We start from the raw sequence: 14,162 nt of genomic DNA on the forward strand, positions 1-14,162 counted from the left end.
AAAGATAAAGCTAATCGGGTGTTTTCCCATCATTAAAACCATGTTGTCAGGCTGATTCTAACATCCATGCAAATAACAGTGTTTGAGTAATCAAAGGAATGAAAATTGTGGAAGTAAAGATTTTATGGCTGTTCAGAGTTAGAAAATTGTCATTGAACAAAGCAGTGTACATGTGCATGAGTTTTAGGAAATGCAAGTAGGATAATTTTTGTTTTACCTTAATTAAACTTAATTTCTCAAAGTGAATAAATAATATCTTATTAACCAGAAAGTTTGAATAATTTCGCAAGTCTAACAACACTGCTTTTCCCCGGTCACAATAACCCATATCTTTATTATAATAATGGTTGTCACATATTGTACAGTAGAACATCACTATAAACTAACTTGTTCACCCCAATTCCCTGTAAACAGGTCCACACTCACCATTGATAACAATGGGTTAGAGACAAACCATGGTGTGATTGGGTTAAATCTGAAAAACTTATCTGTCTGATGAGCTACAACAGCTAATTTTTTTCTTCCAATATTTACCTTGCAACAGAATGATGCTGACATTGAGTCCACAGACAACCGTGGTTGGACGGCATTGTTCCACGCCACCAATGCAGGCCATCAGAACATGGTGAAATTTCTCCTTGACAACGGTGCTAATGCCAACCACAGGTACGATACATCACAGATAATTGATGGCTAGATTGCATTGCAGGAATCGTGATGTCAACTGAACACAAACTTTCCAATTACATCAAGTCCATCATCCACTTTACACAGTGGGTAACTTGTATTAAGGTGATCACCCCCTGGAAAGTTTCCACCTGTGAGGTGTAGCTAAGGTTAGGGATTGGGTTAGAATAAGTGTTAAATGGATGAATTTCCGGGGGTAACTGTCCCAAACCCCAAGTTACTTGAGCAATTGACTATGGATTACTGATGATGTTCAGCAGCTTAGGTTTTTAAACTTTTGTACAATTTTAAGTTTCCATTGAACAATATGGCTGCCATTTTCTAATAGCAGCTAGCCTAGCACTACAAGAAAGCTATTAACAATGTGCCAACAGAGAGAGGTGGCTGTAGTTTTCAACTGTTGGATAACAGTGTTTATCGGCTTTCAGGGGGAAATCCAAAGGCTGTGAACTTTCACAAAAAATATTAGCTGATTGAGTTATCAGAGTGAAGAGTATATCTTGTCACAATTTCAACTTTGACCTCAGATTCACATGTATGTCCTTTATATTGCAGAGAGCCCTTGGTTGGTAACACTGCCTTGATGATGGCGGCAGCAGAGGGACATGAAATCATTGTTCAGAATTTGCTACAATATGTGAGTACCATGACAACATTGGGATTTCATGACCAAATATGGTCATCGTCTAGTAAACTGCTTTCCCCCCTCCCCACCGATCACATTGCAGTAAGGTATTACCAAACATGGTCAGTTTGTACAACTTTGGATTAAATCAAAGCATTGCTTCAGAATGAAGTCACTGTTCTATATTTTAATATACAAAATAAATATTGCAAAAAACATGTACAAATGTTTGTAAAATTGCACAAGAATCTTGAAAATCATATGTTTATTGTAAGTTTTTACGACAAAGGCCTTGGAAATGACACATTCATGAATCCAACCACAAGCTCCATCAGTACACGTGAGCTGAAACGAGTCAAAATAGGGAACAACCATTGCCATAAACTGCACACATGATGTTCTATTTTGTATCAAACCAAATTTGCAGTCAACACAGTTGGTTTCTATGGCAAAGTGTAGCCTCTATGAATCTGTTTGCCCAATTCCCAATAAGCAGGTCCACAATCACCATTAATAACAGTAACGGCAGGTTTGGGCCAAACCATTGTGGTGAAAGGGGTAATGGATTCAGAATTGTGTGGAATGTTCTTCTAAACACTGAAAAGTTCATGTTGTAAAGTCATTTTGCCATGCGTTGAAGACATGTACACCAATCCCTAACTCAGAATAGTGACAACCATGTTTGTCAGCAAAAATGATGTCATTGATTTCTTAAACTTTTCTTTTAAGCCTTTCCCAACAAACTTTGGCAAATCCTATCATTGTGTCCATGGCATTGCCTTATAGTTGGTGTAAACACTGTCCCTCCACAAAGTGTGTAAAAAACAAACACTCAAAAAACTCCCAGAATACTGATAATTTATTTCTCCTTCCGTTTGTAGGGTGTTGACATGGACACCAAAAATTTCAATGGTGACACTGCAAGGTCATTGGCACTACTCAACGGTTACATGAAGATTGTCAGCCTTATTGACAATCAAACCTTACCAATGACATCACTCAGGTCAGAACCAGGTCAGTACAAACCTTAAAATGGTTATCTCTGTATTGTTTCAGCAAAGAGGAATTCTACCATCAGAGCTCCAAATGATTAATATAGTCACCTGAGTAGACATTTCATTTCATCCTCAGCGCCAAAGTCAATTTTTGTCACCTTTACAAAATATATACTCCGGTCAAATTTTTTCAGAGCTTTGCCGAAATTTTGATAAAAAATTGTAGCTAATTGAATGTGATGTGCATTTACTCCAAAATTATCAAAACAAACACAGAAAAATTCATAAAAATTTGTAAAATGTTGTACTAAAATTTTGGTGGGAAAAAATTAGAGCACTCAAAGGGTTAACAGCACTTTTACTGTCAACGCATCTCTGGACTCCTAAATCTATAGTTTGAAGAGAACTGCTTTTATCTTTGCCCCTATAATTTCAGTTATTTTTAGAAGTCATGTTTTGATGAGTTGAACAATTGAGTGCTTGTGTACAGGTGAAGGAATGATTCTGTGTGAATGTGAGAGGAATGAGTCTTGTAATACTCTGTAAGTTAACTAGTACTAATACAATGAATATATTTCATAAATAAGTAATAAAGTACTAGTATGAAACCAAGTCCAGTAGAATTATGGTACAAGTCATCCTATCCTCACCCTCACCTCTGTGTAACTTGAACTTGGGGAGAAATTAGCAATCTACAGTAGTTGTATGTACAGATAACATATATTATACTGACACTGTATATGTACAAATGTATCTAACATTTCATTCACTTTTCCCTTCAAAGTCCGGTTTTACTACTGAATTGAATACATAAATGTATATAGAAAGGGTTTATACAACATTTATGTGTACATCTGACATTTCATGTATTTTCCCCCCAACCCTTCAAATTTAGGTCTTCAAGTTGAGGAAGACTTGAGTTCCTCAGAAGAGTACTATCACAGACCAGCTAGACCACACAGCAGGAGTCAAAGGTCACGGTCCAAACATGGCACAAGCACCAGTCCAAGCTTACGTGACGGCCCCGAAGCGTTGGCGCGGCTCATGCACGAGTCACGGTCAAAGGCCATCACGGAGAACAAACTGGCTTTCTCAAGTGAGTGAAACACACAAATTCAATAAAAATCATTGAACCTCAGACAAGTAGGAAAGGTGCGTTACCCAGAAAAAATTGGTCAACTTATGTCATGGATGGCTATCACATGTCACATGTGAGAAGACAAAAATCTGATGGCTCTGATTTTCTTCAGTATGGAGTTTCTGCCTCTGACCAAATGGCCAACCTACACTAATTACATTACTTCATACATTATTTCATATCAAGAAAATTTGTCACATCTATTCATATTCTTTCAGTTACTTTGCATTTTTTCATATTTTTTCCCAGATCCGTTGGTACCAAGTGGGTATGTCACATTCCAAGACGATGGCTCCGTATCCCAGGATGCAATTCGCCATCGTGATGTCACTTCCCCTATCAGTCCCAGTGAGCATGACCTTGACAGTTCGGCCGGCAAAGGTAGGTGACCTAATATTTTGCCTGAGATGCAGTATCTTTCTTGTTGGAAAACATAAATTTTTGTTGAAGCACTGTGTTTCAGGTAAATGTTGGCCTTTTGGCTAATGTTTTGGACTTTCAAATTGTTGAAGTGCTGTTCTCATCTTCGGCCTGTAAGGACTCATTTCAAAGCCGTGGTGTAAATGAAGATTTCATGGTCTTGTTTTTTTGAAAATCAAAAATGTAATATTTCCCCATAAAAGTAATATAGGCATGGCGGCCATTTTGAATATAAAACATCAGTAAATTTCAGGCAGTTTGTCTTTCTGCTACCAAACTTTGCACAATGTACCCTTTCTTATATTCTTCAGTATGAAAGGGAATGCTTTAACCCTTTTCCTGCCAGACAGTAATAACTGTATCACTTCCCCATCAGCCAAGTCAGTAAAAGCGGTATTGAGCCAAAAAATGACCTATTTTCCTCACTTGGCTTGGTATGTTATAGCATCTTTTGTCCAAAAAAATCAACTTTACAGTATTATGTTTTCAACAGCCTTCAAATGTACAGTATTATGTTAAAATACATCATATGGAATACGTTGTGTTTCATTAATTTTAACCATCTTGACCTGGTGGTGAAATATGGACTTGGCAGGAAAAGGTTAAAGGTTCTTTGAGAAAACTTTGAGTAAAACTATAATTTCCAGGCTCATGTTACCTTAAAATCTGGAAGGAAAATGCTTGCTAATTTTCACAAAAACAAGATTTTGAGTATACACCAGACCTTATGGCAGCTTTGATCTTACAAACATTTGCAGTATTTTACAGACTTTTGTTTCAATAAAAATCTTTCCCTGTGGCACCATCTAAAGATACAACTTTTATGACTGGTAAATTTTTTCAGATAATAACTGGCTAGAGAAGTACGGAGGTGGTGATGAACAAGAAGACAGCACACCATTCTGTGTGTCAGGGGCGGTGACCATTAAAAGTAACAGCAGTAGTTGCAGCAGTACAGGTGGACTTGCTGCAGCACTGGGACTGCAACAACTGAGTACAGACAGCACTGAGGAACCATGATGCTGCAAATATGGCTTCGGCAACGCAAGACACACAGGGATTGTCGACCGTTGCAAAAGCTGCGGCCAAGTTGCGTGCAGTGGAAGAGGCGGCGACCAAAGCAACTGAAACAGACAGTGCAAGCAAGTCGGCTGTGCCTGTCAGTAAGTCAACCCCTGCTGAGGACAGCGCGGTCGCGACTGATTCTGCAAGGACAGCGGCGATGAAGCCGAATACACCAACGGAATCAGCTAATGTGTCCAGTGCTGGCGTGAACCCTGCACCAACGCCGAAACATGCACCTGACACAAAAGAAAACCCAGAAACAAACCCTGTACCACAGACTCAGCATCATCGTGTACCATATCAAAACACAGCAAACCAACCCACTGCCAGGGACGTGGACCCGCGCCGTAACATGGAACATCGCAATATAGCCGGCCAGAACCCCTTAGAGGGAATCAACCTGGACGCTTACTGTAAAAACTTTAACCAGAACCTTCCTGGAAAGAGTGGAGCAGATCCACCCTTCAAGGACCTTGCCGAACTCTTAGAAAGTCTGAACTTGTCAAAGTATTATCACACTTTCGTGGAGCAAGATGTGGACTTGAAAATTTTCCTGACTCTGACCGATAATGACTTGAAAGAAGTTGGCATCAAGTGAGTGTGTCTTAATGACATTCACCCCTGTTACCTGCATGTGGGTTCAACCATCCTGTTGAAAAGAATAGGAATATTACAGAGTCTGGGTGTAACAGAGTTTTAAGGCCAAAAACATTATTGTCTTGTTGCAGCATGTAGTTTATCTTTTTTCGCTACACTTGAAGTCTTTCTGATTATTGTCCAGACTAAAATGTAATGGATCGATTGTCAAATTTCTACTCAAACCCTGCTCATAGCCCGTGTTAACCCCTTGTATACAATGGTTTGGGCATGTTAACCCCCTTCAACACAATGGTTTGGCCCAAACCCATTGCTATCAATGGTGACTGTGGACTGTGGAATTTTGCCATTGGGGTGAAAAGGTTAGAAATTTCAATACCACAATTTGCATGTTATTACCGTATAATCCATGGTAAAAGGTTTGGCCTCTGCACAGGGAAATGTGGTAAAAAGGTTAAAAATATAATAGTGACAAAACTAATACTGTTTATCAGCAGCTAAATCAATGCAGTCTCTTGTTATTGCACACCAATCAGGAAATGTAGATCTTCTGTGGCACTCGGCAAATTTGAATGCATTTCCTGCCAGAAGAGTGACGTACTGGAGAGGGGGTACAATGCACTGGCCAAACAACTGGACAATAGGGGAAACAATGATAATTCACAAATATTGTTTATATTCTGACAATATTTGAGGTTTTGGCTATGCTGATACTGGACAGTTGATTATTCGATCATCAACAAGGAGGTGAAATAAACAAAGGAAATTGAGTTGGCCTTGGCCTTGAGTTGACCTTGGTATGCAAATGAAATCATTCAAGAGAAGAGTAGTGAATTCATGCCAAGTTTACAACATGCTCATGAACTTGTATGAAGTTTAAAAAAAATTCAGGATCTTCAACATCCACACTGTGGTCTTTGGGTATGTAATGAAAATAGTTTAGACCAAAAATGAAGTTTTTTGAAAAATATAAAAGCCAGTTTGGTATTTTTCTTGTCAGGTTATTTGGTCCTAGGAGGAAGATGACGTCAGCCATAGCCAGGTGGCACAGTCAAGCCAGGTCATTCAGTGATTCGTTGGAACAGGCGTATGCTGATAAGGTTGAGGCAGAAATGCAAGAAATGGCCATCCAGTTACATAAGGTATGTAGTGATATGATAGTGGTGGTAGCTAAACAGTGGCTGATACGGTGACGCTAGGATCTTCACCATCTGTGACAGATGATTGTCAACACACACGTTTCTATGACATTGTTTTTCAAATTAAAATTGTGGTGCTGTCAGTGCTGCCAGCAGCTTCCTTGCAAGATCGTCTTTGATTGGTGGATCTCTTTCATCATGATCAGTGAATTTCTTCGTGTTTCATGGCATTGTTAAACCCAATCTTGATTGGTGAATCTCTTCCTGTTTCATTATAAAACCCAATCTATGATTGGTCAATCTGTTCATATTTCATTGTTAAAGTCAGTCTCTGATTGGTGAATCTCTTCCTGTTTCATTATAAAACCCAATCTATGATTGGTCATTCTGTGCATATTTCATTGTTAAACCCAATCTTGATTGGTGAATCTCTTCCTGTTTCATTATAAAACCCAATCTATGATTGGTCAATCTGTTCATGTTAATGTTAAACCCAATCTGTGATTGGTGAATCTTTTCCTGTTTCATTCTAAAATACAATCTATGACTAGTCATTCTCTACATGTTTCATCGTGAAACCCAATCTATAATTGGTGAATTATGTAGTAATATGGCAGCGGTTGTGGTATTAGTGGAGTCATACCCAGGACGGTGCCCTAAATCTCCGTTGACCGTTCCTTGTAGATTTAAATTATGACTACAAATGGTAAATTTGCACAAAAAAGAAGTCCTACAGAGAACTTTGCATCCAGATTTCAGTAACTGTGAATGTGAAACTTCTGTCACAATGAAGACAGGTCATTCTGCAATAATTGGGTATAAATCATACATGATCCGGGTTACGACTCATGAATGTGAAAGCCAAAGTCATTCAATGTTGTGTTGTGTTTTTGATGTTATGAAGGCAACAAGTGAAGTGGACGGCGCCAAGGCACAGGTGTTACAAGAGAAAGAACTGAGGAACGTAGTGGAAGGCTGTCTTATGGAGGACAAGAGGGCCTGGCAACACGTGCATGGACTCGCCATGGAAACGAAAAAGATATGCTATGATATCAAGCTGCTGTATGAAAGCATCAGGTGAGACTGAAAGAGAATTTATGTTGTAATTACAGCCCCCCCCATTCACAATGGTTCAGTCAAGCTGCACCAGTGAAACTTGCAGTAATAGGGCTCAACCACATGTAGTGCAAAAGAAATAGAGGGGTTAAGAGTACTCAACATGAAAAGTATTTCATCTCATTTCGTGCTTATCCATGTGTAAGTTCAAATGTGATTTTCTCAAAATGTCAAAAGACATCATCAGCCACTAGGAAAATGTTTACCAGATATCACTATTGTCACATAAACTTTTGAAATTCACACTTGTATGCAAACACTGTGTACCATATCATGGTGTACAGAAATGCTGCCGATATGATTTCTTTGAAGATCAACTCTGATTATGCACTCTGTGAAGCCTACCGAAACTGTCACTAGATGTTTGTAGAATGTCATCGTTTCAGTTTTCTACGGTAACTCTGTGGCTTTAAATGGACTATCATATACAGGAAAATATCAGATGACTTTTTGCTTATGTGTGTTGAGGATTCTAAACAACAGTGCGGTTTTACATTGTCAGGTTGTGCCAAGATGAACTGATAAACAGACTCTCCTGCCATGGTGCTCCGTATGGAAACTCAACAGAACATAGGACACTTGAACATCTCTCAGCCAATCAGTACCCAGATAGCAATCAGCACCATCCAATGAGAATGCAAGGCTACGGCAGTGGTTTCAAAGACAGGAGGCCATTGGACGATAGGCATGCCAATCAGAAAGGCCGTAAGAGCCCACACGTGAGAGACGACCAATCAGGGAACAGATCTCAGATGGTTGAGCTGGCAAGTTTGAGTAACAGTGAAGTTGTGTCAATGATTGAACACTATATGAAGCAGTTGGGCAAGGCTGCGTCCATGGCAACGTTTAACATGGATCAGCTGGTAGGTCAAGAGAGGTCAAGTTACCCAGTTGAACCAACGGGGATAGTCCAGTGAAAATACAAATCTTTTTTTCAAAAATCTCTCCACTTACCCATTACTCTTGCTAAGCCGCTGTGTAGATGTTCCAATCTTGATGTCATAATTAATTTCTGAGACAGGCTACGTTAGAAAGCAGCAGACTATTTCCGTTTTCCCGCCATGAATCTAGCAAATCTGTAGAATACTGGGTCCATGCGGCGCTATAGTACAATTAAACATTATCTTAGGGGGTATGTTTGTATTTATTCAATATCAAAGGGACCCTCAAACTGGTACTCATTAATCCCAAAAGTTGGATATAGCCCGGTGTTTTGCAGCTGTGCCGTGACTTCAAGTGCAAGAAGTCTGCAAGACATGATTGCGTTTGTTTGCCTATTTAACCCTTTGAGTGCCAAAGTCAACTTTTGTTCCCTTTATAGAATATAACATAGCCAGCAACTTTTTTAAGATCTAGACAAGATGTTTTCAGATTTTTCCCAAAATTTTGGTCAAAAATTGCAGCCATTGAAATGTTGTATCCATTTGGTCCAAAATTATCAAAAAAATAAAGAAAAATTCATGAAGGTTGGTAAAATGTTACACTGAAATTTTGATGGGAAAAATTACAGCACTCAAAGGGTTAATATAGAGCATAGTATTGTTAGTTTTCACAGCATGGCCTTTGAACTCAATAGCTGCAGTAAAATGTAAACAAAGTCAGAAAACTGGATTTTTTAAATCATTAATGTGCATTAAAGTTGTGACATATAAGGGATACAAAGAGAGTTGTGAAGACTGACGATTTTCCACGGTAACTTGACCTTTGACTCCGCTGCTTGTGAGCTTGTCGATGTCTTTTTTTCTTCATGAAGGGAGAGGAATACACCTTTCATCTCAAGATTTGAAGGGTGGGACATTCCAGAACTTTCAGGAATTTGGAACGTCCCACCGTCAAGAGGGGTGATTTGTGTTATGTAAATATAGACTGTAGACATTTTGTAAATTATCTGTGAAAGCCTGTTCTATGTATGTAGCATCATTGTTGTAATTCTTCGTATTTGTGACAGAATTTTCTCTCCTGAAGTCAACCCTAACAACTCAACTAACATATCTAACGACAAAATGAATGCAAAATATTGAAGTCACCTCGATTTGCAGTCTTCCTGTAAGCACCATATATGGTAATCAGATATTCAGCAATGTATTTCCTTATATGGTAATGTAGTTCAGATACAGATTTCACATACTGCCATATATGGTTGTGAAAGTAACACAGCACTGCAATATGTGGGACCCTATACTGCCATGAATGACCAAGAAGTATTGATAATTCTATCAGCCACTTACAGTAACCAACAAGTTGAACAAGATTTATTGGTAAAAGATGGCTGTCCGCAACAAACATTCAAAACTGTGCAAAAAGTATTTGATAACCATAATAATAGTCAGAAAACTCCAATTCAACGAGAAGCTATAACTCTCAATGGGTATGTGGTGTGGTGTTGTAAAACTTCCCTTCCCCTAAGCTCGAAGCAATGATATTTGACACTCCCCCCACCCCCACGTTTCAGTGGAATGGTTTGATCCAAATTCAAAGCATTGGCAGTGGAAGGGAAACCCCCCCATTTCAATGGTATGGTCAAATCCTAGTACAGAAAATTTGCAGTGGAAGTATTAATAACTTTGAGAAAATTGTTTTCATTGTACATTTTATACTACCAATACATCAACCTCCATGGCAGAATTACTCAGTATGGTTCCTAATATAATTTGATGTGAGGTCCCCTAGATATCAAAAGCCTTCAAACCCAGGATATGAGATCACACTGCCAAAAGTTTATCAAATTACAGTTTAATTAGTCAGTCATGAATGCAGTTGTTTGTCCTGCCAGTACATGAATGTGTCATTTCTGTTTAACATTTTCTCTCATATACTCTGTATCTGAATTATAACACATAATATATCGTGTGCGGTAGTCTATGTGAGACTAAATATCATGTTGAAAAATCACTTTAATCTATCACACTATTGAAACAAGCTTTTGATATTTATTGTGGCTAAAATGAGGATTTCTAAAGTTACTTACTGATCACGTACACGTGGTCAGAGACCAAGTAGATGGGAGTTATAGATCGCTAACTAGTCAATGCACATAATTTCAAGTAGTAACCCAGAGTACTTAACCCCTTCAGCGCCATGGTTTGGCCCAAACCTATTGTTCCAGAGGGTGATGGTAGAACAGTTTATAGGAAATTAGGGGTGATCAGGTTGGTTGTTGATCACTGACAAGTCAATGCACATAATTTCAAGTAGTTACAAAAAAAGTACTTAACCCCGTCACCACCATGGTTTGGCCCAAACCTGTTGCGACTGACAGTGATGGTGGACCTGTTTATAGGGAATTGAGGGGTGAACAGGTTGGTAGGTAATGCCGTAAAAGTGAATTTCTGTTGGATCATAGAAGTAAAATTGTAGCTCCATGGTCACAGGCATCTGGTAATGAGACAAATATTGCAGTTTTGAGTAGGTGATAGAATTTGACTTTGACAAAAAACTGTCAGGCCAAAACAAATAAATTGTGCTGTTCCGATAACATGGTTTTCAAAAATAGGGTAGGTAGGTCGGCAGGAATTTTTTTTTTCCAAAATATTTTTATTTTTAAATATGCATTTTTCAGGGGTTCAGGTCGGTCAAACACTGGCCACAACATTTCCAGAAAAACGTATCATACATATAAAAGGAATAAAAACATACAAGACATCCTCGTTCAAGTCAAAATCAAATGCAAGGTAACTAACACGTGATTTTACAGGTTTTTTCTTTCTTTTTTTTTCCTTCTATGTTTACGTAGCTCTAAAAGCTTTAGGGTCGGCAGGCAAAAATTAGGGTAGGTCGGGTTATCGGAACGTCATAATTTTTTTTTTCTTTGGCCTAGCAATATTGCAATGTAAACACAGTTCACCATCAGCTGGTATCAAAGAATCACAGTAAAAATTTTCTTCAATTATGCAAATATTATCGTCTGTAATGTTATATGTCACTGAAATGATAGCATTTAATAGTCCAGGCGTGTATTTTTCTACCATCTCACTATGATATGTCACCAGCTATCACTGATTCATGTATTTTGATTTTATGTTGAAGTATTTCAAATTACTACACGATTTTTTACTCTCTGTACCTGTTATTTTGTTGTTTTTAAGCCAACGGAATTTATCAACGTCGTCGTTCAACATATTATCATATCTTTGCAAAATGTATTTCTTAATCCACAGTGTTTGGTGGTGTTTGACGTTAGCAGAGGTTATGTCTGCTCCCCTCACCCATCCCCCCATTCCCCCCGCATCCTCCTACTTCCCCTCATCAACCAATCACACCAACAATGATATGTTGCTTACTAGTACATATAGAAGTATTACCATAGTTTTGTAATGTTTAAGGTAGTATGGACCTTGAAAGTGAAAGACTTAAACTTTTGCTCAAACTTTCCTTAATGAAACTTTCAACCATTCTCTTACCAAAGCAGGGAAAAAATCGGAGGTCACTGTGCAAAATTTGGTACTAGAGAGACAAATTACCTAAGATTTCCCGATATTTGAAATTCAAAGTGGCTGCCATCCCTGTGTTAACTCTATTGGGAAAAATAAAATTTTCAATTTTCCTAAAACTAAGCCGGTAAAACTTTTCTTTCACCAATAGCTTTAAAATGAACCCCCAAAAGTGGTAGATCAGAAGAGAATTGATAAAATTTAAAAGCCTGAATGTCTGTCCTTCTACCTTCTACGTTCTACCTAATATGCACTTCAAACAGGAAGAGTCTTGAGAAAACAAAGTGATGGTTCAGGAGGCGAAATTTCTAGAAAAATGGAGGATGCTTTCTTGATGCCAGTTGTGTATCACTGTTTCTTCATATCAATAATTTTATCAAACCCCCTTTCCAATATCATTCCCCTTTACTCCAATATGTTGTCCACACGCAGGATATAACCTCTGCTAGAAAAAATGTTGGTGTTTGTCTTTTATCTTGTATCAACCTTTGTCGATAGTTTTGTTAAAAGCTTTTGTAACTACCACAGAAATCTGTAGAGCTACTGTATTATAAGTCTCTTAAATGAACAATCGAATGTCATTTTTCAGTGTTTTACAAAAATTGAAGCAGTGTAAAATTGCAAGGAGGAAGTTAGTGAAAAGTAACATTCCATGAAGTGTGTTTGCCTCTTGCAGCTCTGCACAATAGGGTTAGCAGAGCGCCCTCAATGTCAAATAATGTCATACTTTCGTTTGAATGTTCACCTGCCGAACACTTTTTCCCATCTGCCAACCCATTTACACTTTTAAGAAACAGAGCACACAGTATCACAGCCCCAGCTGCACTGCTTTATTTACATTTATATTATAAACTGAAAAAAAATTATAAAGATTTTCGTACTCTCTGTAACATCACAGAAGTTAATCTACAATGATGCAAAGATTTATGAACATTGCTGTCGGAGTTGAATGAACAGAGGGTTAGGATAATTACCATATATGCTGTCTTTGTGTGTAATGATAACGCTTCATTGACAGATATTGGGTTAACTGTTGCATTTTGTGTTCAGAGAGTGTTTGTACATCAAATAATGTGAATGTACTTTGATGTTACCATACTTTATAAACTGTCTTTTTGGTGTAGAGTTCCAATCAAGATGTAAACATAAGTTGCCTAGGATGTACAAGGCCAATGTCTGTATCATCAAAGCCTCAAACAGGGTCTGTATGCTCCTGCAAAAGTCCTTGAAAATGAAATTGAGCACTTGGAAAATTCTTAATCCGCCAACAATTTCCAAAACAAGATGATCAGGTGTGATGGTGTAAAAATGAAATGTAAAATGATTTATAAAAGATTTGTGACAATGATATCAGGAAAATGGTATTTTGGACCTCAAGAAAGTCATTGAATATTGCTAAAAAGTCGTTGAATTTTTAGGTGACTTTGTATTGACCCTCCTCAAAGACATTCAACTTCAAGACAGTGTGTTGTGTTTCTAGTATGCTGAGCAACAACAACAAACAAAGAAACAAACAACAAACATTGCATATCTATTGATGTATGTTTTCTACAATGAGTAAAGAAATATTTTAACTATCATGAGACTCACTGTAACTTACATACTTCTAGGAATGTGTATTACTTAGCCAGCCAGCAGGGAATCTCCAGTTTTTTGGGAGCTAGTTCATTCAGAGTTATTGGTGAAAATGAGTATACAGCAATGCACATGGACAGACTTCTTGATAATGCAGAAGAGTGTATTACATCATCATTATTGTAACTATTATGGGATGTATAATCCAGCTATGGTTTTTACCCTGCCATGGATTTATGTAGATACCTTGATAGGTTTTAGTGTAATGAGTCATAAATATGTCTCCTTTTTTTAAAAAGTGTATTTTTTGATGACAATGGCTTTTTAAAGCCAGAATTTTAATAAAGAAAGTGGCATTAAATTATAACAATAGAA

The 14,162-nt window shown here is 37.9% G+C and overlaps 1 protein-coding gene across 1 annotated transcript in view; it reads left to right on the top strand.

Moving 5' to 3' along the window:
* The window catches only part of LOC139126122 (ankyrin repeat and SAM domain-containing protein 3-like), an 18,590-nt gene extending 4,428 nt beyond the window's left edge, over positions 1-14,162 (top strand). The window contains 10 exon segments of the mRNA XM_070692173.1: positions 545-666; positions 1,243-1,324; positions 2,194-2,326; positions 3,203-3,403; positions 3,695-3,826; positions 4,710-4,879; positions 4,881-5,524; positions 6,528-6,669; positions 7,571-7,743; positions 8,285-14,162. Of these exon segments, the coding sequence (XP_070548274.1) occupies positions 545-666; positions 1,243-1,324; positions 2,194-2,326; positions 3,203-3,403; positions 3,695-3,826; positions 4,710-4,879; positions 4,881-5,524; positions 6,528-6,669; positions 7,571-7,743; positions 8,285-8,699 (2,214 nt within the window). The 3' untranslated portion in view covers positions 8,700-14,162.

Source organism: Ptychodera flava (assembly GCF_041260155.1).
Source record: "Ptychodera flava strain L36383 chromosome 3 unlocalized genomic scaffold, AS_Pfla_20210202 Scaffold_26__1_contigs__length_13983176_pilon, whole genome shotgun sequence".
NCBI classification, from domain to species: domain Eukaryota; kingdom Metazoa; phylum Hemichordata; class Enteropneusta; family Ptychoderidae; genus Ptychodera; species Ptychodera flava.